We start from the raw sequence: 27,463 nt of genomic DNA on the forward strand, positions 1-27,463 counted from the left end.
CTCTGTGACCTTGAGGCTGGAGTTTCAGGTGGTTAGTCCTGTGCCCTCCAGGGTTTGGCTGTGGCTGGCCGTAGGCTGTCTCTTTTCAGGGTATGGAATACCCGAGGGAGATGGCTCCTTTGATGCTGGTCGGCTGGCCAGAGGCCTCCCAGGATACCCCTCTGAATCTCTCTTCTTTGTTGGTTCGGCTACGGGAGTAGGGCAGAGCTTCTCTGCTGTCCGGGTCAGGCGATCCTCTCTTGTGGTGAGTGTGTCACCTCCGGGACTGTCTAAGCCACTACGCCGCCGGACCCCGTCCACCAAGTCAGGCCGTTAACTCTACCACCATTTTGTTGTCCGGACGGGCACCTCGCTCCTCCGCAGCTCTCCCCAGATCTCGGGATCCCCACATCTTGGGGTGCCCAGCGTCTGGCACCTCATGCCTCACTGTTTTAAGGCTCGAGAGCTCTGAGCATTTCTTATGGAAAGTCGTTATCACCGGTGCATTTTCTTCAGATGCGCGGCGTCGGCTGGGAGCTCTCACAGAGCCCTTCCGACCTCCATGGCTCCTAGCTCAGCCTAGGCCCTGTGGTCCTTCTGGCCTCCGTTATTGTTTATGGGTTGCTGGTGGAGAGTTATCTCCGGCTGGCTTTGCTTTCTGTGCCTCTATCCTGAGTGGTTCTCGATGGTCAGGCAGCTTGGTAGTGCCTATGATTGGCCCCTGTACCTCTAGGGGGTTGTGTCGCTTGGTGTCCTGTTATGCCACCTCTGTGCCGTCTTTCTTCTCTGGCTTGGCCCCTTGCCGCCAGGGCACACACGGGTCCTACCCTCCTTGAGCATTTTGGATGTTGGGGGCTTCAAAGTCCACATGGGGACCCCCTCGCTGTTAACGGTCCCCCTGTTGTCTAGGGCTCTCAGAGTCTGGGGTCCTGTGTCTCTGTAGTAACTTCTGCCTTGGTTCTCCCCCAGCATTTTGAGCCGCCTCCTCCTTCTTTGGACTTGGCTCCGGTGTAGCTTGCGAGCTATTCTCCTCTGTGTCACCTTAATACCTATTTTTGTGCACTGTGGGATACTCTTCCGAACGCTGTTCACCTCCTGACGGTGTATTGGTGTCGGTAATGGCACATTTGTTGTTGCGCCTCCACCTACGGTCTGTTTATATTGTTTTCCCGCCTTGAGGTTCTCTATAAGGTGGATTCCATCTATGTACTTTGCTGTTCCGTAGGCTCCTTGGTGCCCGTTATGCTCCGTGCATCACAGTGCCCACACACCATGTACCCTCTTCTCAGCCACTGCGGAGAATTCAGGCTGTCGTGGTGGGTGTTCCACTTGTGTTTCTATATCAGTATCACCCCATATCTGATGTCGGACTCCCAGTTCTCTGGGCAATTGGGCCGTTATATTGTCCTTGCGCTGGTGAGGTTTGTATATTACGCAGCCCCTTCCATGCGCACTGGGCTCGCTTCTACACCCACGTTCTTTTCTGTGCCCCCGTCAGGGTATTGTCTATGCAGCCCAGAATCAAGTCGAGTGCCACTGATTAGCTCAGTATGGACACTGCGCCAGCCCCAGTCGCCTCAGGCGCTGTGTGCGCCCTGTATCGCTGCCGCCACACGTACCTTATGCCTCTGCTATATGGTCCGGTTCCGACGCAGGGCTTCCCTCAACCCTCCACGGAATGCACCGCTCGCTCACAGCGCACACGGTGGTCCGTCGGGGAGGGGAGACTGCCCCAGACGCCGGGTGATCGGCAGCTCTTACGTCAATAATCAGATGAAGGCTGGGCCAGTATACCTTCTGTTCGGCGTCACCTCTCATGCCTTCACAATATGTCAACGCTTCGCTCGTTACGTTCTCAGCGTCCACGCCCGAGATTCGGCAATATGTCGGATGCTTCGACCGGTCTCGCTGGAGCTCACCTCGCTGGCGCTGAGCCGCGCTGCTATTGGGGGATGGGCAATCGGCAGGGCTCCCGCTCTCTGGCTCAGCCCAGCGCAGCCTGCCGTTCACTTCCCGCTGGTTTTCTCAGGGATTTGTAGCTCAGCTGTGATCACAAGGAGTTCCTCCGGTGCTCCAAATGACAGCCTGTGTCCATGTAAGTTGGGCCCATTCACGCTAAGCTGGGTAGGACGTTAGGATTGATGACCTTATGGCATTCTAGGCCCTTGCCAGGGGGCAGCTATCTCCTGCTGTGTGCTGTTGTGCTATCTGGCCCTGCTTCTTACGATCTGGTGCAGGAAGTCAGACAGCCACCCATCTCCACTTGTCTGCCCTCTCTGTATTAATGGGGCCCAGGTCACCGGAAAGGGCGTACTGGGAGAAACGACTGGCTTCTCCGGGGATCTTGCTGTATCATGTTCTGTCTCTATCCGGAGACAGGCCCAAGCTTGAAGGAGGCAAAGCAGGGTGACAGGGGACCCATTCGGAGTCCCTGCAGGGTTGTGGTGCAGGGAGACCAGTGGGGGGGAGGTTGCGGTTCCAGGTGGCACCCCCGTATGTATTCCGGAGCTCTGAGGGACCCCCCTGACATAGGCTGCTGCTGTTATGGGTGCGTGGGGGTCCCTCCAGCCTCTGGGACAGGTCACGCACCTTCAGCGGCGCTCTCCTGGCCGCGCTGACACCTCGCCTCTCTGCACAGCAACAGCCGCTGTCCGGGATCACTCTCCAGCACACAGGAGCTTCCAGTCACCTCCGGGAACCGGGTGTAGGGGGTAAGAGGCGGGGTCCAGGGAGCAGGCTAGTGATGGTGCCCTGGGCGCCCGTCCGAATGGCAGGTGCTCGCTAGCCTCAGCCCCTCACCTCGCGCACCCAGCTGCAGCTGCTCCCGTCGAGGCAGGTGGTGTTCGTTTTAAGGCTTCCGCCTCACACACTGGGAACAAACGGCCGACGTGAGCTGTAGCTCACCACTCTCAGGGTCGCTGCCAGAAGGATTACCCACGTAGCTTCCAGTTTGAGTGGGTAGGTGCACATTCTTCCGCCAGTGCGGGAGGTTTTGGCGCGCACCGCACAGCCCAGGCTGTTTGTTGTTCCCTCCGCTCCGGCTCCCCACAGGCACCAGAGGAGTCAGATTTCGCTCAAATTGCCCATGTTGGTTCCTCGTCAGGTGCTGTTAGGAAATCTTGATTTCTTTGTGCCGGCTGACGCTTTGCTCCGCAGGATTTCCATGTCAGTCTTACATCAGGCGGCCATTTCTGCTGGCGCACAACAGCGCCCCCTGCTTCTGCTGTTTTTACAATTGTTCCATATTGAAAACAAACGCTTGGCTTACTTTTATTCACATACGAGTCCTGCTTTGCACTGAGTCTGCTTCTATGCAAGCATCTCACTCACACGCCTGCTTCCAACCTGTGAGCGGGGACAGAGCGCTCCAGATTCACTGACAATCTGTGAACTCACCAGTTTAGAAGTGCGCCTATGTTCCCCTCACATCTCACAGGACCCTCTGGTGCGCGCCAGCCACCTGAAACAGCCTCCTGCACGCTTACCGCTGTGCAGCCTCTGCAGAACAGGTCACAAGGGGGAAGCCTTCCTTCTGCACGCTTCCCCCTGTGCGACCCATGCACTTCAGATTTCTGAGAATACAGACCCTCTCACGACTGGCAGCTCAGGATCGGCAGCTGCTATCTGCCATGCAGTGGTCCCGGCTTCCTCTTTCCTCCAGCTTCTGTCTGAGCGGCCAGCTTTGTGCCTTCTGCTTCTGACTTCCTCTGCACTTTTATTCATTTCGAAATGGTTTATTACAAACTTTTCACAAACAAATTATTTCCATCCCAGCTTTCTTTTCAAATCACTTCTTGAATTTGACCTAATAAATCCTTAATTTAAAATGCATCAAGCCAGCCCCCACAAACAATGGGCCCCAGATATACTGAAGCAAGTTCATTAGGCTTAAGCCCCTAAAAACTCTCCAGAGAGGCATCCCCCTTCAACTCCCTCGGCCATTCTACTGCTTCCCTCCCTTGTTCCTCCATCCTTACCCTCCCCTCAATCAGTACATCTCCAAAATCTCTTTCACAAATTTCATTACTGCAAATATTCATGTGTTGTGCTCTCTTATAAGGAACATATTCCACCACTCATGTTTTGTTAGTGTAGTCAGTAAGTCCCTCCCCACCCCCCCATCAATTTAGAACTTGTCGACGCCAATGCAGAGCAATCTAGAATCAGGTGTTTGGATGATTCCACCTAGTTCTCATTTCTGCAAAATCTACAGTATGCTTCCTTTTGGGCTAGTTGTTTCCTTATGGCCATAATTCCTCTTATCGGTAGAGTTTTTAATCATAGTCTTATAAATAGCTCTCTCACTTTCAGACATGGGAATTCCCTTAAATAAAGTGTCAGTTGATTAATTGCCCTACTTTCATGGATGAGGTGAAGAGCCTTTTTATACCTCGCTCTTTTTTCTTGAGTATCAATACAGTCTTGTAGGCGTAATATCCTTTTCGCTCCCTCCGGGTTGCAGTTTAACGTCTCAGTAGATATTTCCAGCTCCCTCTGGCATCTTAAGCATCTACCATTCCATTCCCCAATAATCCCCTTTTGGGTATTTAACTTATTTCTTTTTACAATCGCAAAAGGCAGTGATACTTGATCCAGTATGCATTTGCGGAAGAGACTTCTATAATAGCACTGACTGCAATGATTGGAGTGCCAATTCATATCTTATTAGGACGATTGGGATGGTTACTGGCAGATGCAAAACATGCCGCCAGAAAAGAACCTCAATAAATTTCAAATCTCTCACGTCAATGTCAAGATGCCTTCCGCACCATATGTTAATATGGGTAAATCCTTCTGCTTGTAGAAGATTATTAGAGGTTTCATAGTGAACTTTCCATATTTCCTGTGTAGGCAATTGGCTTGCATTGCTAGACGTTTTACTTTTGATCGTAATTCTTCCTGCCATTTGTGCTCTTGAATGCTCCCATTCACTGACACTCCTAAATATTTCATAAATGGCACACATTCAAAGCTAGTATTTGCTACGTGCCATTTGAATAGTTTTTTGAACTGCACTCCCAACACCCCATCCAAAGAACATCAATTTTTTTTTGCATTTATCTTAAAAATAATTGTCCTTCGTGTAGGTTTCCAAGGCTGTCCATCTTGTTAGCAGACCAATGGGGGTCCGATCGAGAATCAACAAGGCGTCTGCATACATTACCCAAGGCACTTGCTGTCTGTCCCTGAGTCATCGCGGAAAGGCTCATAATTTTCCTAGAGAGGGTCCCTTGTTGTGAGAGTCTTACTTGAATTGAAATGTCTGAGTAAAGCGGTGCATAACGCATATACTAGATCCATTGGGCAGTTCCAACCACTTTGTTTTAGCCATAAATGTTCTCTATTTATGCTGTCAAAGGTCTGTTTTAGCTCTATGAATGCTGCATATTTTTATTTTCGTTTTCATGGCTTCAATTTTAAATAGGTGGCTATGAACAGGTTAAGACTCATTCCTATCCCCGTTACCAACCCCGTCTGTCTTGGATATATTCTTTTGTTCTTTATTATTAAGCATTCCATTAAGTGATCCAACAGGAGAGAAGCAAATACCTTGCCCATAGAATCTAACAGCCCATTTGGTCGATAATTGCAGGGATTGTTTGATTCCTTTTTTAAATATCAGAATAATTACGGCTGTTTTCCAGGAGGGAGGCACTTTTTTTATCAACATAAAACGCTTGAATAGCGAGGGTTGCCCATTCTTCTGGATTGGCCTTTAGCATGTCGTTTTGAGATGCCATCCAGCTCGGGTTCCAATATAGATTTACGATTTTCATTGATTTCCTGACCTTTTTTTTATCCCTCAACTCTATTGTTAAGGCTTGGGTATAAAGGCTAGGGTTAACCTCTCACCACCATAAACCCACAGTCGTTCTTGAGATAATTAGTCCCGAGCGAGGTCATCCGCTCTTGCCTCTCTCTTCTGGATTTAAGTGTACGGTGTATCCATCGCACAATGGGGTTGATCTCAACCATGTTTCCTGTAGGCATAAGATGTTGTATTCTTTCAAACTCTAATTTTCTCCTAAAAATAAGTTATTGAATTCTCTAGTATTCCACGAGCCAAGCCACAGGGTGTTCCAGTTGTTTAAATTGGATGTTAATTGCTGTTAATGTTTGAGAGAGTATTTAGAAGCCATTGCCATTCCTCTCCCCCTTCTTTCCTCCTAATATTTGGCTGTGGATCATCTAATACACTTGCCTACTGCTTCTGGGAGTTGAGTCCTGACTTTAGCATAGATCCAATTGCATCCTGAAGGGCAGTTTTTAAGAACTTACCACTTAATCCCTTATCTTCCCTTTGTGTGTGGCTCAACCTCTTACTTCTCCGTTTTTCTCCATCCCACTTGTTTATTTGTTGTAGGGTCATTATTAGTGACCCCTCCGTTAGCTCATAACCCAATGTTAGCATATCAATTGCTGCTTCTAGGAGTAATTTCCTTACCAACAAAGAGTTTTAAGTGCAAAACTACCCAATCCATCCTTGATTCTTCCACAAATTGACCGATTCTTATGTCATCTGTTTCGGTGTTTCTAAGCTTGGGTATACAGTGCGTCAGCTTCATAATGTTTGCATGATTTAGGATAAACTCATCTCTTGCTCCAAAGATTCTCTCGATGACCACTGTGCAGTTTTTTGTATATTTCTTTTGTTCTACCAATTTTCCTATCCTTTTTTGGTTGGCTGGCTCCCCCTTTCTCCTCTCCTTTATTCTCCAGCAATGTTTACTCTTCATCCGTCAATGTTTCTCTTTTCCTTATCTATTCATTCAATTGTCGATGGTCCTGATCCTTTTTTCTCTCTCTCTCTCTCTTCCCCCCCCTCTCTCTCCCTCTCTCTCTTCCCCCCCTCTCTGTCTCTGTCTCTGTCTCTGTCTCTCTCTCTCTCTCTCTCTCTCTCTCTCTCTCTCTCTCTCTCTCTCTCTCTTCCCCCCCCCGCACCCCCACATTGGCTTTCCCCATCTTTGGATACCGGCTCCTCAAATGTCAACCTTTCCTCTTGGGCTTCCTTCTGCTCATCTATTTCCATCAAATAAGTTGAAAGATTCATCTGCAACATATCCTCCAGGCAACCCAGTTCCTCCACCTCTAGTTCAAGGTTTTTATCCATTCTAGATTCTCCTTCCTTTGTTTGTTGTATGTTCCTTTCATTTATTTCAATCTCCTTGTCTTGATGCTTCTTTTTCCCATCAATTCCTGGGTATATTTTAGCTGGTGGTGTTTTAAGATTGCGGAGGAATGCTCAGGAGCTGTTTGTTGTTGCTTTTTTTTGGTGGGTGATATTTTTTGAGTTCCTGGATTTCCTTTCTCTCTTTTTCAAATATTGCAACGTTTTTTGGTTGCTCTTTGTTAATTTTCTCCACCACTTCCTTCTCTTGGGAACACTGACTTTTTCGATCTCTCTCTGTTCTCTTTAGTATTTGTGATTTATTTTGTGATGTTATTGTATTCCACCCTTCCACTTCTACATTCTTCCATATCTGTAGATTGTTGGTTTATCATTTGAGCCTCTACTGTTTTAGTGCTTGTGAACGGAACACTGAAGGAGGGATATCAGCAGCGGCCCGCCGAGAAGGAGATCAAAGGAGAACAATAACTTAGCGCGCAATGGAAGGAAGAAAGCATGATTCGCCCGGCATAGCCCATACGAAGGGGGTAGAACAACAATGTCAGGGACATACACGGTAACAGGCAGCTGATGGCCGCGAGTACTCGGAAGGCGGGGTTATAGAAGACCTGAATAGAAGCCTCCCGGCCGTACCCGCTCCCCTCTACCCGGGAAATATACTCTCATGCAAGCAGGGTGACATTAATCCGGCCTGATATGCTCCCCAACAGCCGGTGGATTACCATCGAGCGGTTCCGTTCCCATTGCAGCAGAAAGCCGCGACAGAGAAAAACGTGTGAGTACCGTATTATGGAGTTCCCCGCCAATGCTCACCTTTCATTTCTCATTGCAACGGTCCAACGGTCGCGGCAGTGCCGGCTCGTGTGGAAACCGGCGTTCCTCTCAGTTACCCAGGCTTGGCGGACCAGGCAAGGAGGCAGCCTTCGTTACGAGAGGAAGGGGGCGGGGCTTATGGGAACATTTATAGACAACCTGAACAAGACCTCCCTGATTGGTTCACTACACTCCAGCTCCTATATAAGGTGGACACAAATGACAGACTGTATGTGTCTTCTCCATTCCCTTGTAGGAAGCCGAGAGAGAAGGAGCTACACCCAAGACGCTGTGGGCTTATGAGGACTAGCTACACCTTCGTGAAGCCTCATCCTTACTATAGAAGAAAGAAGAAATCTTTCTTAGAACCTTTGAATTGAATCAGTAATCTCTGTATCCTGAATAAAGGCCTATTTAGTTCAACAATCCTTGCTGCCAGGACTCTCATTTTACAGTGCTCTTACTTTTTATGTCTTTCCTGCCTATTTCCATCAGTTTTATATCATCATAAGCTGATCCAAAATTAGATTCTCCTTTTTCTCCAGCATGGGGTCTGGCATGGATTCACATGCTCATGAATATTCCCCGTCGTCAGGCTGGGAATCCTCGGTAAAGAAAAAACCAGTATCAGTTTCGTTTCTGATCTGTCTTTCGTAGTAATAACCAATCACTGGTCTCTGCGTCATACTGACCACAGCCAATGACTGCCCTCTACCTAAGCACCGCCTCTGGCAGCCATCTTCAGATTTTTACCGCACGTTCATGTGTTGGGATCCTCATGCTATTGCTCTCGAGCGTTAGTGCTATTTTTTTTACGTTTTTTTCTCAAGCTCCACCGACTCTCCATCCGATCAACGGGGACCCATGTCAGATTCGTCTGCGCCCCTCAAGGGTGAAGATTTCGTCGAGCTATGTTTTTGGAGGACTCCAGAAGCTTCTCAGGCCCGGACATGGCCCAGGAGAAGGGAAGCTCGACGCCCGGAAAGCTGTTCAGGGTCTGCCCTGGATGCCAGCTGCAGAACGTCTTTAAGGAGGACGAACACTCCTTTTGTCTCTACTGCTTACATGAGGACAAGACGCACGTGGAGAAGGACTGTGCGTTTTGCGGCAATATGTCGGAGCGGACCATGAAGGACCGCCATCAACGACTCGCCAACTGGCTGGAAGGGAAGAGCCCGTCAGGCGAGAAGAAGAGGAAGAAATCCGAGCGGTCTTCTAAGACCTTTGAGGACGCCCCGGCGACGGGGGTCCAACACAAGGCCAAGCACCGCGAGTCCGTTGGCACCGGGAGCGCCGAACGGTCGGGCTCTACGGGTGCCAGGCAGGGCGCACCCTCCCCGGCACCTTCAGCCACGAGCCAAGGCTCTGGGTCGGGTAAGAGGAAGGGCGAGCACCCGGCGAAGCTCCTGGAGAGGCCCCGGTCGAGCTCGAAGGCCCCATCGTAGGGGGAGCGAGGCAGTGTCCCCCCCCCCTCAAGGATAAGGCGGTGAGCGCACCTAAGGTGGTGAAGGCCTTAATCCATCCGGCCAAGCCCTCTATCGATACTGTCGCGGCGGCCCTGGCTCAGCCTGTGGAGGCTACACCAGTGGTGGCGATCTCGGGGCTCAGAGTCTCCCTGCCACCTCGGAGGGAGTCCTCTTTTGTGCCCATCGATAGGACCCCCGTGAAATCCCCGACGGGGAAGAAAAAGGGGGGGCAGGGCGTCGTCGCAAATTCGGCTTTAACCTCGGAGGAAGAGCTGATCGAGGTCTTAAGCCACGGCCTTGGCGTGGATGAAGACCGCCCCGTCGGGATGGATCCCGACGCAGGTGACGACATCGTCGAGGGTGCCGACGGGGCCCCTGATCGCCCGTCAGATTCCCCTCTGCCAGCGCCGCAAGACAACTCGGCGGCCATTTTGTTGGCTATACAGTCCTTTTGCTCGGAGATAAGGACGAGACTACCGTTGCCGACGGAGGAACCTCTCCCGTCAGGGGATCCTGAACCGGGACCTTCTGGTGTTCCCCCGCCCAAGAAAAGAAGGATTCACCCTCCACCTCCTTTTCAGCCGTCGCGCCCCGTCCAGCCCTCCTCCCCGTCCACCCGAGTGGATGATACGGGGACTGACACGGCAGCGACGGGTACAGACGACGAGGTATACGACGAGGATCTACCGTCGTCACCTCCCACCAGGGCTTCTCCGCCCGACGAGATTGGATCGTTCCACTCCATGATCGCCAGGGCATCCGAGCTTTTCCAACTCTGCCCTGAGGAGAAGAAAAAGGAAGGATTCCTTTATCAACGGCGCAAGGCCAAGAGGAAGACGGTCCTCGCGGTCCCTCTACTGGACGACATTTGGGATGAGGGCCTCGCCCTCCTCAAGAACCCTTCCAAGACGCCAGCTAGAAGAGACCGGTACGAGAAGAAGTACCGGGTCCCGGACGCGGCCCCCCTGTGCCTCCGGGCGCAGCCTACCCCGGACTCCGTCGTCTCCGCGGCGGCCGGGAAGAAAGCGGGGGGGGGGGTCGCGGCCTCCACATCGACTTCCCCACCGGACGGCGAGGGAAAGAAATTGGACGCTATGGGACGCAGGGTCATCTCGTCTGCAGCGACGACGATTAAAGCGGCCAACGCCTTGGCTATCGTGGCCCGCTACGACAGGGAGCTATGGTACAAACTGGCTCCCCTGCTGGACTTCCTACCGGACGACAAGAGGGCGGATGCCCTGGAGATCCTACAGGAAGGTGAGGTGGCGTCGGACCACGCCATCACTATTACGACGGACATCGCCGACACTGGGTTTCGCCAGTTGGGCAACGGCGTGTGCCTTGCCTTAGGCGGCGTGGATGGCTCAAGGCTACGGACTTCCGTCAAGACGTACAGACCAGAGTCCTGGACATGCCGTTCGATGGGAACAACCTGTTTGGAAAAACAGTGGACGATTCCCTTCAGGCCATTAAAGCGGACACTGAGACGGCCCGGGCCCTTGGGGTTCTGCAGCAACGACGGACGCCCTTTCGGAGCAGCGGAGGCAAGGGCGCCTCCAAAGGTTCCGGCGGCGGTTTCTCCACCTAACGTCAAGCGGCCCGCTCGTTGTCTCAGGAGGCCTACAGAGGACGAGGCAAGTCTGGCGGACCCCGCCGTCGTTGCCAAGGAGGTCAAGGCGGCAAAGCCTCGTCGAAACAGGATTGAACCGGCCGTGGGGTCGGGCCCCCACCGAAGCACCCCGGTGGGAGGCCGGCTGGCGAGATTCGTCGGCGTGTGGGAGTCCATCTCCACCGACCGTTGGGTGCTGGACGCCTTAGCCCGGGGCCACGCGCTCGAGTTTCAAAGAAGGTGCCCGCGCGTCCCCCCCGTGGCCAGGAAAGAGCTTCACGTCCCTCAGCTTCTCCTGGAGGTAAAGGCGATGCTCAGGAAGGGCGCCATCGAACTCGTCCCAAAGAGGCTTCGGGGCTCCGGAGTTTACTCGAGATACTTCCTCGTGAAGAAGAAGACGGGAGGATGGTGCCCCATCCTAGACCTGCGACGTCTGAACAAGTTCATCAAGGCGCAGAAGTTGCGGATGGTCACCCTCCAGCACGTCCTGGGTCAGCTGGAGGAAGGAGACTTCCTGTCGTCGTTGGATTTGGAGGATGCCTACTTCCATATTCCCATCCTAAAGGGGCACCGAAAATTCCTCAGGTTTGTGGTCCAAGGGCGTCACTACCAGTTCAAAGCCCTCCCCTTCGGACTACGGTCGGCACCCAGGGTATTCACCAAGTGCCTTGCACCGGTGGCGGCGCAGCTGCGCCGCGAGGGGATCCACGTCTACCCCTACCTGGACGACTGGCTCATCCGAGCCAAGACGAGGGAGCTGGCCGTGGAGCACACGGCAAGGACCGTCCAACTTCTCACGGACCTGGGATTCTCCGTGAACTACGCCAAGTCCCACCTGGTACCCGCGCAAAACGCACTGTTTCTGGGAGCGAAGCTCGACAGTGTCCCTTCTGGCCTCCCCGTCGGAGGAAAGGCCCAGGTCCATCCTGGGCAAGGTACAGCGGATGTTGGTTTCCGACGCGGCCAAGGTGAGGTCCATCAAGTCCCTCCTCGGAATGATGTCTTCTTGCATCTACCTCATTCACATGTGCAGGCTCCGGATGTGCCCGTTGCAGGAGTTCCTGGATGCGCGCTGGATCCAAACGACGGGCGGCTTCGAGGAGAGGATCACACTCGACGAGTTTCCGCCGAGCGGTCCGGTGGTGGGGCACCCGCGCGCATCTGACGGCGGGCATGGACTTCCAGACCACCAGGAGACAGTGACCACGGATGCCTCCCTGGAAGGGTGGGGAGCGCACACCGAAAATCTGCACGCGAGAGGCCTTTAGCTCCCGACGGAGAAGTCCCTCCATATCAACGTCCTGGAGCTCCGTGCAGTGTTCTGGGCCCTCAGGTCCTTCCTTCCATCCCTCAAGGGCAAGGTGGTGAGGATCTTCACCGACAACACCACCACCATGTTTTACATCAGGAAACCGGGCGGAACCAGGTCCCCAGCACTGTCCAAGGAGGCGCAGGACCTGTGGCATTGGGCCGTCGCCCAAAGGATGTTTCTGGTGCCGTTTCATCTGGCAGGGACAAAAAACACCATTGCCGACTCACTCAGCAGGGAGCTGCGCTCGTGCCATGAGTGGGAACTACGGCAGGATCTAGTGGATCGCCTCTTCCGATGGTGGGGCACACCCCAGATCGACCTGTTCGCGACGGCGACGAACTCCAAGTGCCAGAGGTTCGCCAGCAGGTTTCCCCAGGCGAGGAGCATGGGCGATGCTTTCTCGTTCCCCTGGGAGGGCCTGTTCCTCTACGCGTTCCCTCCTTTGCCACTGCTAATCCGGTTCGTCAACCAGCTCAAGAGGTCACGGTGCAGGATGATCCTCGTCGCACCTGCGTGGCCGAGGCAGATATGGTTCCCGGACCTTCTGGACTTGTCAGCGTCCCCGCCAATCAAGTTGCCGGTGGACGCGGATCTACTCTCCAGGGAAGGAGGCGCCATCCTCCACCACGACCCGAAATTGCTGAACTTGCAGGCCTGGCTCCTGCAGCGCTAGAGTTTGGAGGATACGACATACCGCCCGACTGCAGAGAGGTTCTTGCAAAGGCCAGGGCGTCCTCGACTCTTAAATGCTACGGACACAAATGGAAGAGGTTCTCTGTCTGGTGCCACGCACAGAAGATTAACCCTCTACGGATTACGGCTCCCCAGGTACTACCGTACCTGCTGACCCTGTCCAAAGCTGGACTGGCACACGCGTCCATCAAGATTCATCTTGCTGCGATCTCCCGATACACCAGAACCACGGGCCGGACGTCCTTGTGGTCTCATCGTCTGGTGAAAGAGTTCATGAAGGGACTGTTCAGATCGTTCCCGCCAGTGAAGGCTCCGGCCCCGGCATGGGAGCTCAACGTGGTGCTGACCAAGCTCATGGGACCTCCGTTCCAGCCTCTGCACTCGGCCCCGTTGAAGTTTCTGTCGTGGAAAACAGCGTTTCTTGTGGCCATCACCTCCGCACGACGGGTGGGAGAGATCCAGGCCCTTTCCTGCAAGGCCCCGTACTTGACTTTTCACGACACGAGGGTAGTGCTCAGGACGCACCCCTCCTTCATGCCCAAGGTACCGTCGGACTTCCATCTCAACGAACCCTTGGTGTTGCCTGTGTTCTTCCCGTCGCCTTCGTCGCCGGCTGAGAGGACTTTGCACTCGCTGGATGTGGCTAGAGCGCTGAAGTTCTACGTGGACCGCACAAAGTGTTTTCGGAAGACGTCACAACTCTTTGTGAACTTTGGACCTGTCAATCAGGGGAAGGCTCTCTCGAAGGCTTCCGTTTCCAGATGGCTCTCCGGCTGTATCATGTACTGTCATCGGTTGGCAAACCGACCGCTGCCTGGCCGTCCGAGAGCCCATTCCACCAGAGCGATCGCAGCTACCACGGCGTTCCTTTCTGGTGTGCCCCTGCTGGACATATGCAGGGCTGCTACGTGGAGGTCGACGCACACCTTCACGAAATTCTACTGCGTCGATCGGGATTCCAGGGAGGAGTCCAGGGTCGGCCAAGCAGTGCTGCGCAACCTGTTCGCCTGAGGTGAGCCTGGTGAGGAGGTAAGATGCTTAATGTTGAGTTTGATGTAATGCTTAATGTTGAGCCTTTGCCACCTCCCGTGGTTGTGCATGTGTGTACTGCTATGTATTCTTTATTCATGAGCATGTGAATCCATGCCAGACCCCATGCTGGAGAAGGAACAAGTTACTTACCTGTAACTGTTGTTCTCCAGCATGGGTCTGGCATGGATTCACAAGCGAACCCTCCCGCCTACCCCTCTGCGGCTCTTCACTTGGTCATACTGCCACTTCACGTGCTTCCAAATCTGAAGATGGCTGCCAGAGGCGGTGCTTAGGTAGAGGGCAGTCATTGGCTGTGGTCAGTATGACGCAGAGACCAGTGATTGGTTATTACTACGAAAGACAGATCAGAAACGAAACTGATACTGGTTTTTTCTTTACCGAGGATTCCCAGCCTGACGACGGGGAATATTCATGAGCATGTGAATCCATGCCAGACCCATGCTGGAGAACAACAGTTACAGGTAAGTAACTTGTTCCTTCTGTTGGTATCATTTTATTAGGTGCATTTATTGTCTGTAGCCATTTCACTATGTCTATTATGCCAGCGATCATTATCTTTCTTTCAGAATCCTCCCCTCTTGCCAAATCACATAATTCAGCTTGCAACTGTGCTGATTGTTCCGCTTCTCTGTTCAGTCCTGTCTGTACTGTACTTGATAAGGACTCCAAAAAAGTCTGTTTGGAGTGCACCATTGCTAGAAGGGTGGCTTGATCTCTCAAGGTGTGATTTAATGACTCATATGGTTTAATAAATGGGGCAAGTGCTATTGTCACTGATGACATGATGGTATTTTGAAGTTGCATCATCTGTCTTGGTGAGAACTGCTCTTGTTTTTTGCAGATGTCCTCTCACTACCTTCATAATAGGGACTTTGGTCCGCAGTTGAGCTTTCAGTACTTTCTGAAGCTGCTGTATATGTCAGTCTTTCTCTTAGATGCAGTGCATTTAATCTCCTTTCTGTTGTAGTATAGTGCGTTGATTGTCTTGCTCTTTTTCATTTTCACACTGTGGAATCTTCAGTTGCGGGTCCTCTCTTTCGGGAATTCCGTAAGCAGGGTTTGTTGTTAGGTCATTATCCTTTCCAATTGTCAGTTTCCTTTCTCCTCTAGAGCTGCGATTGCTTGCTTTTTTTGATTTATTGGGAAAACTTTGCTTTGTCTCCTTTTGCAAACCATTAATCACTGTATTTCAGCGATTTCTTTGACTAGGCAAGCCACTAATTCCCCTGATTTGATATGTTGAGGATCTTCTTCTCCAAGGTTCCTCAACAGTTTTTTTTTTTCTCGCCTTCTTCCCAGTCTCTTACAATATCGATGCTCGTACTCGCAAGGACCTTCTTTTTTCCAAGTTCTTTCATCAATTCAGGATTATTGTAATCATATACTATGCTGGCCCTTTGACGGGTTTGGGCTTTGATGTATTCTGTTCCTCCCTGTTGTGGCATCACTGCGCTCAAGTCTATTGTCTATGCAGGGCTGTACAGTGCTTGCAACCCACTCACTCTAAAAATTCGGGAGCTGCAGGAGATCTGCTTTCATCAGTTGTCTCCCTGTCCGCCTCAACAGATGGTGCTTGGTGAACCTCCATTAATGATTTTTCGTACGTAGCTTGCACCTCCATTGTCACCTGATCTATCAGCAGGTCGCTTAGCGAGTCAACAGCATTAGCAGAGTTAGGCTTGTACGAGTTAGGCGCATTAATAGCGAACAGTACACTCACCTCTGTAATATCTGTTGCCAGCCGTCCGTTCATCATCTGGTCCTCAGACTGCTTCGTTTGGCGTCTCATCCCTGGGCCTCTCACTTCCTCTTCAATTATTAAGTCATCTGTCTCCTTCCACTCTCGCTCCGGTTCAACTCCGCCAACTCACCCACCGGCGCTATGCGCCTGTCAGGGGTTTTATGAACAAGGTAGTCTCCTGGAGTTAAAGTGACACAGCAGCAGTCTCTCTCCTTGTTACTCCGGTTCACCTTCACCTCACTCACTTCCTCTGCTCTTCACCAGCAAAGTCAACTCTCAGGCCTGCACCTGAGGTGGGCTTTTCAAGCCTCTCTGCTTCCCTCCGGTGTGTCTCATCTACATTAATGAACGGACCACTCTGACATTGCAACTCTTCCACCCTCTTCCTTGTCCCAGTACTTGGGGAATTATGGGACTTGAAGTCCCTAATTATAGAATTATGTGTTTTATTTCTATGTTCTACTTTCAAAACCCAATTTGTTCCTTGTAACATTCTTTGAAGGAACATTATGAGAATTAGTCATTTGTCTGGTGTGTGACGGGAAAGGCAATTCTTTTACACTGGTGCTATTCCTAAATTTTCTTTCACTGCATTTGTGGGTATTAGGAAGTTTTTCAGTTTTATAACTCTAGAATTTTAGAAGGATTTTGATTTCTCCCATGGCCTAGGGAGTGTATGATTAATTTCGACCTTATTTAAGTGTATCTTTTGTGGAACAGCAAGATGGCTATTACAACAAGCCCAGCCTTATGGAGCCATCCTCCCTAAAGGAAGATAAATAACGCTCATTCTACTGATTCTTCCCACTCCCCTGGGCCCTTTTTCCTCCCAGGTGATTATCCTGCAGAAAAGCACCCCCAAGGTCAGGATCAGAAAGCGTCTGCCTTTCCCTGGCCACCTGGGAGGAGACTTTAGGTAGGGGTTTAGTGAGGGATCCATAGGATTCATCACAGTATCTTCTATCCTTTATTTACCTTGCACTAATCCACTCGACCTGTTCTACATGTTGAAATCTTGTATTGCTGTACCCCAGATCCGTCTTTTCAGTTTGTGTGAGCAAAGCATTAAACAGATTACCCTGCTGATGTACCTATTCATGCATGCAAGTTAAGCTCTGTGTGGTGGTGTTCATATGTTCCATTTGTGAGAGGGTGTTTGTTCTACTGCACACTGCTTAATCTGTTAATTGCGCAAGAAACCTGCTTTTTTTGTAATGTTGCGAGCCGCTGCTGTATAATGATTTCCATAGTTTTAACTTATTGCATGCGTTGGCTGGATTGCACATACTATTTACTCTCTTGTGAAGGAGAAAACAATGTTTACTCCCTTAAAATCACATTTACTCCCAAATTTTAAAAATGGGGAGTAAAATACTCCCACCTGAAAATCTTATCTGTAGCACTGAGAGCAAATTAATTATTTTGTTGATATTTTAAATATATTTAGCAAAACTCTATTTAGTACAGGTGGCATTCATACAGACAATCAGTTAAACAGTAAAGCCTTATCCCCCATTGTAATACAACCTACTTAAACCAGTGACATTCAGACTAGGTCAGAACCAGATAACAAAATAACAGTGCCAATAATGTTATCTGTGTCCTCAGAAGTCCCACACACACAATAAATAGGAAAGTAACACACCAAAGTGTTTGCAGATGCAAGGCAAATCCCTGGCAGCGAGGGATGGGGAAAGGGGTAGTAATGGCCCTCTAATTAGTGGACTTCCTCCAACTGAGGATACTGCTACCAACAGATACTAACAGACCGGAAGGCATTGACATGCAGTGTTTATAGATGCAGACCCAAAACGATCAGGGAAGGTATGGGAGAATACAGAATTAAGGAATGCATACACTGGCTACTGTAAGGAACTCATGATGGCAACAGTAAAGATGGACACAAGTGATCACAGTTCAGGGGTGTTCATTGAAATTTGTAATGGGCGAGATAAACGCCTAATCCAAACCTAAATATAAGATGGGAACAAGCTACGACCATCAAATAATAGGGCAGTCCTAGTGGTGTCTTGGCAAATAAAAAGGTCCTATACTAAAAAAAAAAAGATTGCCAATCCTTGGTACTAGTCACAAAAAGAGTGTGGGATAATGTTCACCAGAAAAGAAAGAAGTGTTCACAAAATGATAAGTCAGGATGGTATGGCTGGGTCTCCCTTCCCCATGTTTGAAGCACAGGACAAGGCAGGACTCTCAAGCACAGCACACTCCTGGGACTCAACAGCACAAGGTTCGCAGTTCAGTTCAACAATATCAAAACCCCCTCAGAGGCGAAGTTTCTTTCCTGCAAAAGTCTCTTGCCTTAGAAGATTTGCTGATTCACAGTAACAAACAGACAAAAGTTCTCTGTGATCTTGCACCTTTGACGATTGCTCTTCGCCCCTAGGAGCTCACTCCACTGGGCTCGGATCCTCCTTGCAAAAATGGGCCTCCATCCGTCGGATTCACTATGGCCTTTCTTTGACACAGTTCATATATTCCTAATACAGTTCGTGTATTACTCAGTTCCATCAGAAAGCGGGAATTCTTTCTCCTAGCTTTCTTTCAGCATCCCTCTGTCGGGTTCACATTTGCCAATTATGACCGTTCACAATCGTAGTGGAAAGCGGGGTTCCCTTCCCCCAGCTTTCCTCTGGCAATCGGTCAGAGACTTTCGATTGAACAAGAGATTTGACGTGACCCTTGTAGGACCACTCTGACTCCTCACGCCACCCTTTCCTAGGACCTTCTGGTTCTTGTAGTTCAGCTCCTGGTCAGAGCCTTTCGAATGAGCTCCCACGTGGTGCTGAACCCCTCTGCACCTGGAACTCAACCGGGCTTTCTTTAAAGTTCAACCATACACACAAGTTCTTTCTTCTTGCGTTCGATATTTGGCTACCCGCAACCATGGGCTCAACACAGTTCGGTTTGCTATCAGCTTCCTCCGACTCGCCTGCTGCGCTGAACCCGTTGGTATCTTGGTTCTCTGGAGTCAAGGATAGTACCATGGAAGCCAGCTTGCCTCTCCGCCTGTGTTATCAATGCGGGAGGCCCCTGTGTACCATTGACATCTGCTGCTCCGTACACCAGCTGTAACTCTGGGTCTTATCATTTCCCTTTCAGAGGCATCGCAGGTCTACATTGAATAGGGCAAGGGAAATTCCCCCTTCATCGTCCTTCCAGGTCTCACCACTTTTCTTCTCCCTTTGTACTGCCGGTTTGGTGTAGCTGTCTCCTTGTGCATTCGGGCTTGCTCAAATTGTGCTTTCCTGCGCCGCCTTTTATCCCTTTGGGGAATTTATCCCTGTGGGAAAGGTAAAGGGCCGTCGGGTGTGCATGGTTATTGTGAGTTGCCTGACTGCCTGTCACGAGTGTTGGGCTATGTCCGTTAAACGGCTTTGGTGTTAGTCCGTTGTCTGTTACCGTGTAAGAAAGTGTTCATGTGGGAAAAGGGGGGGAGGGGGGTAGAGCTTCTAAATATCCTAGGATGGGGAAAAGGTGTTTCAGGGAAGGGGATACCGCGTCTCAACCCTGTGTCCCACTTCAACTCCCCGAAGATCCCTCACCCAGGTGGTCCACCCCCAGGAACTGGATCCAGTAGCGATGGCCATGTCCTGGCCACCTGGACGACGGATTTCTGGGGACTAGTGGTTGAGACACCTTCATGTTTTTCACACTACATCATACGAGATGCTGGCTCAGCGTGATTCGAGAGTCGTAGATCTTAAAAAAGAACAACCACTCATCATACTGGATTATTGTCTCCCCTGTAGCAAGCTTTCCAATGAAAATGTCGATGGAAACCGCTGAGGGATAACCTTGCAGTATTTCAACACTCAAATCAAATTTCTTTCATGGAACATAAGAGGCCTGGGTAGCAGCGAAGACTGTTGATGGACACAAATTAGTCTCCGGAGCACAGATTATATGTCTCCTGAAGACTTGGAAGATTGAGCCAGACAAACCTGGATATTTAACATTGTTCTGTCCTGCCTCTAAAGGCCCTAGAGGTCGCCCAAAGAGGGGATGGGGGTGATGATGATACAGATTCTTTACAACCTTGAAGTAAAATGCAGACTAATTAATTAAAAGTTCCCAGACATGTTAGGTGTTAACGTCAATTCTAAAGCCGGTGTGGTTCTGTCTGCACCTGCTTAATGTTTATCTGCGCGCCTCTCTAGAGTTATTGATATAATGATGGGATCCTTAAAAGAGTAAATCTGTAGTATCCTGATCAAATATTGGTAACAGGAGATTTCAATTGCCAATACGAATTTAATGGTTCAATATCTTCAGAACAGGCCTCTGAAGATGAATACTTGGGCGTACCAGAATTATGTTCACAGGTCACTCGGCGACCATAAGTACTAGACAAAAAGCTAGCTAACAATATTAACTCCCATGGCTTCAGGGCATGTAACGGCAGTATGACTGGGCACTGTTCTGCTGAGCATACTTTTAGGACCAATGTAGCTCAGACTTGTGTTGATTATATACTGGTGGATCTTTAGTTTTGGTGGAGTGCCATTTCGATGGAAGTAGTTGAAAGTCTTGAGCGAACCCCAATCCCTGATAGCTAGTGTACGTCTTAGCAGAGACTAATGCAGCTGCTACATGTCTCGGAAGGATAGCTCAGTGGCAACGTGCTTGTCTTGGAAACGAGACGACACAGCAACACAGGTTCGATCCCCGGGTCCGCGCTTAGAAACCTCTGGATATTAAGCGCGTTATAAATAACGTATCATATCATATGCAATCCAATTAATTTGCGACCATTTGACAATAATTAAACCCTGAAATGGCTCACGCTCGATAAGGAAACTGTACTGCCAGCGTTATACGTTGTAATAATGCCAACATTAACTGAACTCATGGAAGTAGGATTCCCCTAATGCTTATTTGTCTTTCTACGATACGGTGGCGGTCACTGTTCGGCCCTTTGTCACGGGTAGACTAAACATACATACAAGGGAAAATAAAACCTATAAAACACAATGGTACAATAAGGATTGTAGGTTAGCAAAGGCGGACCTGTTCCTGATATTGAACAAGCCAAGGGGATGAAACCCTGATGAAACAAAAACGCCTACAGTATAAAAATGTAATATCCAGGAAAAATGTAATTGCCAGGAAAAAGGGAATCCTAATTGAGAAACAATGGAAGACATTGGAACTAGCCATATCACATGACCATGGGGATTTCCGGAGCATAGTCACACATGGGATGTCGCCAAAAATAGTGACAACATTAACGGGCTCTGAATAGAGAGAACACAACAGAGCCCTGTACGCAGTTGACCAGCACATGAGAGATCCTAATGTAAGTGAAGCTAATGTTCCCAACATAGATGTGGAGTGCGAACAACCTGCCTTCCTAGGGGAAGTAATCAGGAAGGTCCTTTGCTATTTTCCTTCAATGAAGTACAGATTGCTTTTAAGCTAAGCAGGTGACTCCTAATAAGGCTCAGGTCTGGATCTCTTACCAAAAGATCAGATAAAGTGAGCCTAAAAGTAGTGTTAAATGTCCCTGAGAAGACCTGGAAGATAGTGTTTTTAAGTTTAAAATGTTGATGTTTTTAGATTATTTTATCATCAATCAACTTTATTTCGGTGTACAAACCCATAAAAGCAACATGCATAACATTTCAGACAATGCAAATAGGCAGTTAATATAGATAAGCAATAAATACATCTAAAATTACATGTTTCATACAAGGAAACAATTCCCAAAATATGTTGTCTCATATAGATCATTCAGTCAACCCCTATATTTTGCTTAAATGAATAAAAACAGTAAAAATAACAATTTTAATTCCTAAAAAAAAGTGGCTGTCATGTGAAAGCTAAAATCCCAAATCGAATTCCTTATAACCATTATAAAGTTTGCCCATTGCTACACAACACAATCCTCCTTCTGATCCACGCTCTATGAATATACTTGGCAATACAATGTAACATATTAGAATCTACACATCCTCTGCCAAAAATCGTATGCCTCTGATACCCTCCTGTGACCCTGTTGTCTACATATTGGCAGTAGATACCCTGCCTGGCGGTCGTTATACCTGGGGCAGAGCAGCATAAAATGAATGACAGTTTCATTCTGAGTGCGACAACACCAGCAAACAGGGCTGCTATTTTTCATAAAGAAGGCCACGCACAAGATCCTTGCTCTCAAGTCGAACGGTAATGAGCGAGCCAAGCACTGACTGATAGCATCCAGATAACGTTCAAAGCCAAATGTACCCTTCACCTGTAGATAAGACCAGCCACTAGATAGCCTTGCACAGGATGACACCAGTACCTGTCGACAGTGTTCTCTGCAGGCACCTTTAATTACTTGCCGTAGGGGCTAATGCGTGTGCGTGTCGGTTGCTCCCAATAATGTTTTAAGGCCCAGTGTTGTACACACACTTTTAACATACCTAAGCCAAGGAGTCATACCACTTTCTTCTATAGCCAAGGAGTTAACTAATAACTCCTTGAACACGCACAGCCCGGATGTTGACCATAAAAACAGGTTTGAAGGCCGCTACATGCTCTATGGGGCGCACATCGCATTCTAAGTGCAATGTGGTGTTCGGGGTGCTGCTTGGTTGCAACATTATTGACTTTAAAAATGTGTTTTTTGCGACCCCTGGGATTGTAGACCTTTTGCATCCCCAACTCTGTGCCGTATAGTGCTGCCGATAAGACCTTACACCGGTGTAACTCCAAGAATGGAGTTAAGGCACCTTTGCCATGCATATGATTACATTTCTTAATTCCACCACTATATTTAATCAAATTTGTGGTGGCTTTAGAGACAACTCGCCATGCAGCATTCTCTGCAAAATACAAGCCCAAATAATTGTAAATTCTAACCTGCTCTAGCACGTCACCTTCTATTTGTACACGCAATTTTGTTTGTCTTGTCATTCTGCCTCTAAAGACCAGTACCTTCGTCTTGGTCTTATTTATCTCTAGATGGATTTAAACTCTCTGCTTCATTCGCTGTCGCACTTCCCAAGTTGTTGTGTGGTAGAATTGAAGACAACTCTTCTAAGTATGGTCAAAGCTCTATACCCAGCACTCTTCACTCTCCCCAACTTCCTACTTGTATTGCACTTTGTTATGGTAATAGATAGATCTTTCCGTATATCAATTTTTAGCGATCCTCCGCTAGCTGCAGTGACTGCACTTGGTGCACTTGCTTCCACACACTGCAGGGGATAAAAATAGTTCAAAGTTTGTGTTCACCTCAAAGTGGTCCGTAGAGCAACTATTGCTCCTCAGTGATCAACTCACCCTGGATCGGGGACCATTTTGAGGTAGGGGACTATGGCGTCATGTTTTTTTTCTTTTCCAAATGATCAAAGGAGTGGAATGCAAGAGTTGAGGGGGAACTTAGATGGTGAAGTGGATGAGTGAGCGATGAGAGGGTGAAACATCAACAGAGTACAAACGAGCTGAGGGAAGAGGATAGGAAGTTGAGGTAGTGCAAGTGTGGTTTGGGAGCTTGTGTAATGTAACGAGAGAGTGGTCTCAGAGTGAAGACCAGCTTTAGTTGATAGCCCATGGACGGGGATGTTGGGTTCATGTCCCTTGAAATTATACCTATGTAAAATAGGATGCTTGCAAGGACTTTCTTTCCCCAGCACTCTAGTTTATAATACTGAACTATAGCCTTTCTGTTTTTTTACCTAGTGCACTTGATGCTGAAAATGAATACCTCGTCCAGGAAGCTCTTGATCGGCTTATGGATGGAAGGACGGTCTTGATCATAGCGCATCGTCTTTCCACCATTCAGAATGCTGATGCCATTGCAGTTCTTGACCAGGGCAGAGTCATTGAGCACGGGAAACACGAAGAACTTCTGTCAAATACAGATGGACTATTTAGAAAACTGATGGAAAAGCAAGCATTTCTCAGAAATACCTCGCTCAGCACTTGAATTCCAGAGACCATTTTTAAATAAAAATGAGACAGAAAAGTGTACAAAAATTAAATGTGGAGAAGCTCAAAAGAAGTTAATTTATGCTCCAATGAGTTATATTTTATAAATAGATTATAAATATATATGTATTTTTTCAAAGACTTCATAACGTATTGTCTGACGCTTTTTTATTCTGAATTTTTAATATGATTTGTACATACTTAAGTTGTATCCCACTACCCACTTACATTTATTGAATCTTTCATAAAAACAATATACATTTGGAATGTGTTGGTCCTTGCGTTTATGCTGTGATTACAGAATACTTCTAACTCATGCTGTTATTCCCTCGGAACATTTTTGTAGAGCCTGAATCTTTGACTGTCAGCAACACAGTTGCATTTGGTTAACTGCTTATAAAAGAAAAACAGCTTTATGACGCCCCTGCTAGTGGTTACACCATTTTAACATTTTCCTTTCTTCAGGCCATGCCCATTGTTGCCCAAGAGGGTGTTGAATGTGTTCCATTTAGTGCTTTATCACTGTGGGGTTTTGCTTTCTTTGCTCACTGAATTTATCCTGCACCTACAAACAGCCACAGAAATGTCAAAAATGAGGTTTATGACAACGTACAGCACCAACAATAAAACAATTAAGAAGATTTTGGAGAGGAATTGGAACATCTTAAGAACAGACAGCGACATGATGCACATCTTGGACAACCAACCAAACATTGGCTTCTGCAGATGAAAAAAAAAACTTCAAACAAATACTCAGTCCATCTTTTTTTGACAACATCAAGTACCAAAAATCGAAGAAGACAATAACCCAAGAACAACAGTCATGGCTCAAAGTACCAACGCAAGGAAACTACAAATGTGGCCAATGCCAAATTTGTGCACACATGGAAAATGGCAATAAAACGATTTTGAAAGCCAGTGGAATCCAGTCCATCATTAAACATCAAATCAGTTGCAACAGTACATATGTCATATACTGCATAGTGTGTATATGTCAGAAGAAATACATAGGCAGCACTATCAGGAAGTTATAAACAAGAGTTGGCAAACGTTTAAGAGCCATAGCAAATAGACACAAAATCACTGCTGGCAGTGCATTTTCAGGAACACCATCAAGAATCAGACATAGCGAAAATTAAGTGCTATGGGATTGAAAAAATACTGACCCCCAACACGGGGAGGACACATGGAGAAAAAACCGCGCAAGAGAAGCGTTTTGGATCTCTACAATGGACGTCAACTACACTGGTTTGAACATTGATCAGGAGCTACATTACTTTCTGTGATTAAGTGTATTTTTGTCTTTGTTCCAGGTGTATAGCATGTCATATCAAAGACAGGCACAATAATACACAACATAAGCATGAAAAACAAAACTAAGCAATGTTGGGGGGAAGCGAGGAAACATAGAGATAGCACAGCCTCCAAAGATTTGTTGTATACAGTTGCCCCATATGTTTCATAGGAGTACAACACATCACGATAAAAAACAAACCTACACGTATAGGGACGATGTATGCCCTAGAACAGATAATTATTCCACTCTCAGCCCAGAGTATAATATTTTTCACAAACTAGGCATTTGTAAGTAGTATTTCACAGTGATCCTATACATAACACATCATAAAAGTGAAAAGATAAGTTTGCAAGCATAAACAGTGACCACAATACGTTAAATATCCCTATCCAATATGGCCGACAAGCACACCAGTATCACGCGTTGAGCGCATGACATGAACATGCACTATAACAACATTGTACATCGTTGCTAGATGCACGGCAATCATACTGCACAGAGAGAAGGCACGGAATACAGCAGATAATCCGACCTTTATTCGAGAACAGGGTATGTGCATCCGTTTTATAGCCTAGCGTAACTGTGCCGTATAGGGAGTTGGCAGGCAATCTCTGGACACATAGAAAAATCCCAGAAGTAAATAATGGTGATACGTTCGCTAGCAACACAGCCAATGATTCGGAAATGGATACAACCACGATGCTTGACTGAGGGCCATTAAGCTATATAAGTCTGATCCATAGTAGAGTAAAAGAAACATGAATTTCAAAATATAAGTACATACTGAGAACGATCCTGTCTATCTCTCATATTTCTGCATTGATCAATCCAAGAATGTCTCTTTAGAAACACAGTCGGCAATCAGGACAACAAGTCCAGACGCACAGCAGCCACAGAGAATATACAAGACTTAACGAATAAGCTTGCAGATTTTATGTACTACACACTGCAGCAAGATAGCACAATACAAAGGGGCTAACCGAGCTTTTTTTCTCGATTTTAAAATTACAACGAATTGACAAATCCAAGTAAATCACACCAAATATGATCCCCTGAAGAACCGCCAGCACTTAGGCAGGGAAAGACGTGTCGGGCAAGCAAGGGTGCCGCCTGGTAATGGGCAAATAAAGGCATATCCCACAAATTGGTACAAGGACTAGAGGTGAAAGAAGTGCACAGAAAGCACAGAGACATAAGGACAAGTGGTGAAATAAGTGCATAGAAAGCACATGTGCTTAGAAAGAGTTGTGTATAGACGCATTATAAATGCCATATCACATCATATCAAAGCACATAGACAAAATCAAATCAACCAACGGGCAAGCAGTACCAGCACCATCCATACAAGCAAAGGGAGCATGTATCCGCAGCATACTGGGACCATTTCACTAAATGCAAGCTAATTCAATGAAACAAAACAAAGAGACCAATGTGAACAGCAAGATTTATTGTACCTTAATGACACACAATTAGGAGTGGGAGTTACCTTTTTGAATGTATGAAAAGAATACACTATTAAAATATATATTTTTTAAGGTTTATGTGAACACATCAATAAATCATAGCTGCGGAATACAGCATAAATCAAAGGAGTCCATTTTCTTTTTCTCAGCTAGTGCGCAGCGCGAGAATATATGGTCCAAACCCCTTTCCCTGCAAGTACATTAACATTTTTCCTGTACAGCCTCAGGACTGGAACCATATCCGCATGCAAGCGCTACCTACAATCAATTCAAAGCACAACGATAAAAAAATAATACCAAAGAGTAGCGCCAGATCCTGTTAGGCTGAACTTTTGGACCTTTTCAAATCCTGCACCTACATGTTTTGTGGTATTGGCTAATTGGTGTTAGAATTAACGATATGACCATCTGTTGTAATTATATGCTATTGCTGCTGTGGAGATCCCCTCAATCAAGTAATGCAGTGTTTGCTTTCATGTCATCATTTTCTTTATTTGCTTTATTTTTATTGTGCTATGGTTAAATATTAAATCTTGCACAAAAACCTTACAAATACAATATCCAAAATGCAGATACAAATTTGTTATCGAAACGATAAGATAAAATACAGATACAAATTCATCATTAAACAATAAAATGCTTGACAAATTCAGGCAATTCGTCCCATCTCTCCAAGGGGCAGCCACCACCTTTGGGACTAAGGAGGTGGGCCTGCTACACAAGACCCTCACTAGGATCAGGGCAAGCGGGATCTCACTGGAGATGACCCCCCTCTGGGGACACGGAAGGCCCTATGCAGGATATTATTCCACCTCCCTCTATTCACACTACGGCAATGTCCATGAGCTACATGAAGAGTAAACAGGTTAGTAGGGGACAGGGCCGCTTTAAGATGGATGGCTGGGAGACTGATTTTTGCTCACTGCAACCTCCCCTTTCAGGGAGGGACTTATGGCATGCCGAAGGACTTTGCCAG

At 47.9% G+C, this 27,463-nt stretch overlaps 1 protein-coding gene across 2 annotated transcripts in view; it reads left to right on the forward strand.

Annotated features, from left to right (window-relative positions):
• ABCB10 (ATP binding cassette subfamily B member 10) overlaps positions 1 to 26,613 on the forward strand; it is a 550,176-nt gene extending 523,563 nt beyond the window's left edge. For both annotated transcript variants that reach the window (XM_069607430.1, XM_069607431.1), the window contains exon 13: positions 23,479 to 26,613. In XM_069607430.1, coding sequence (XP_069463531.1) covers positions 23,479 to 23,725 — 247 coding nt within the window. In that variant the 3' untranslated portion in view covers positions 23,726 to 26,613. The remainder of the gene's footprint in view (positions 1 to 23,478) is intronic.
• Positions 26,614 to 27,463: the final 850 nt, after the last annotated feature.

This window comes from Ambystoma mexicanum, chromosome 4q, assembly GCF_040938575.1.
Source record: "Ambystoma mexicanum isolate Mex_15411 chromosome 4q, UKY_AmexF1_1, whole genome shotgun sequence".
In the NCBI taxonomy this organism is placed as follows: Eukaryota; Metazoa; Chordata; class Amphibia; order Caudata; family Ambystomatidae; genus Ambystoma; species Ambystoma mexicanum.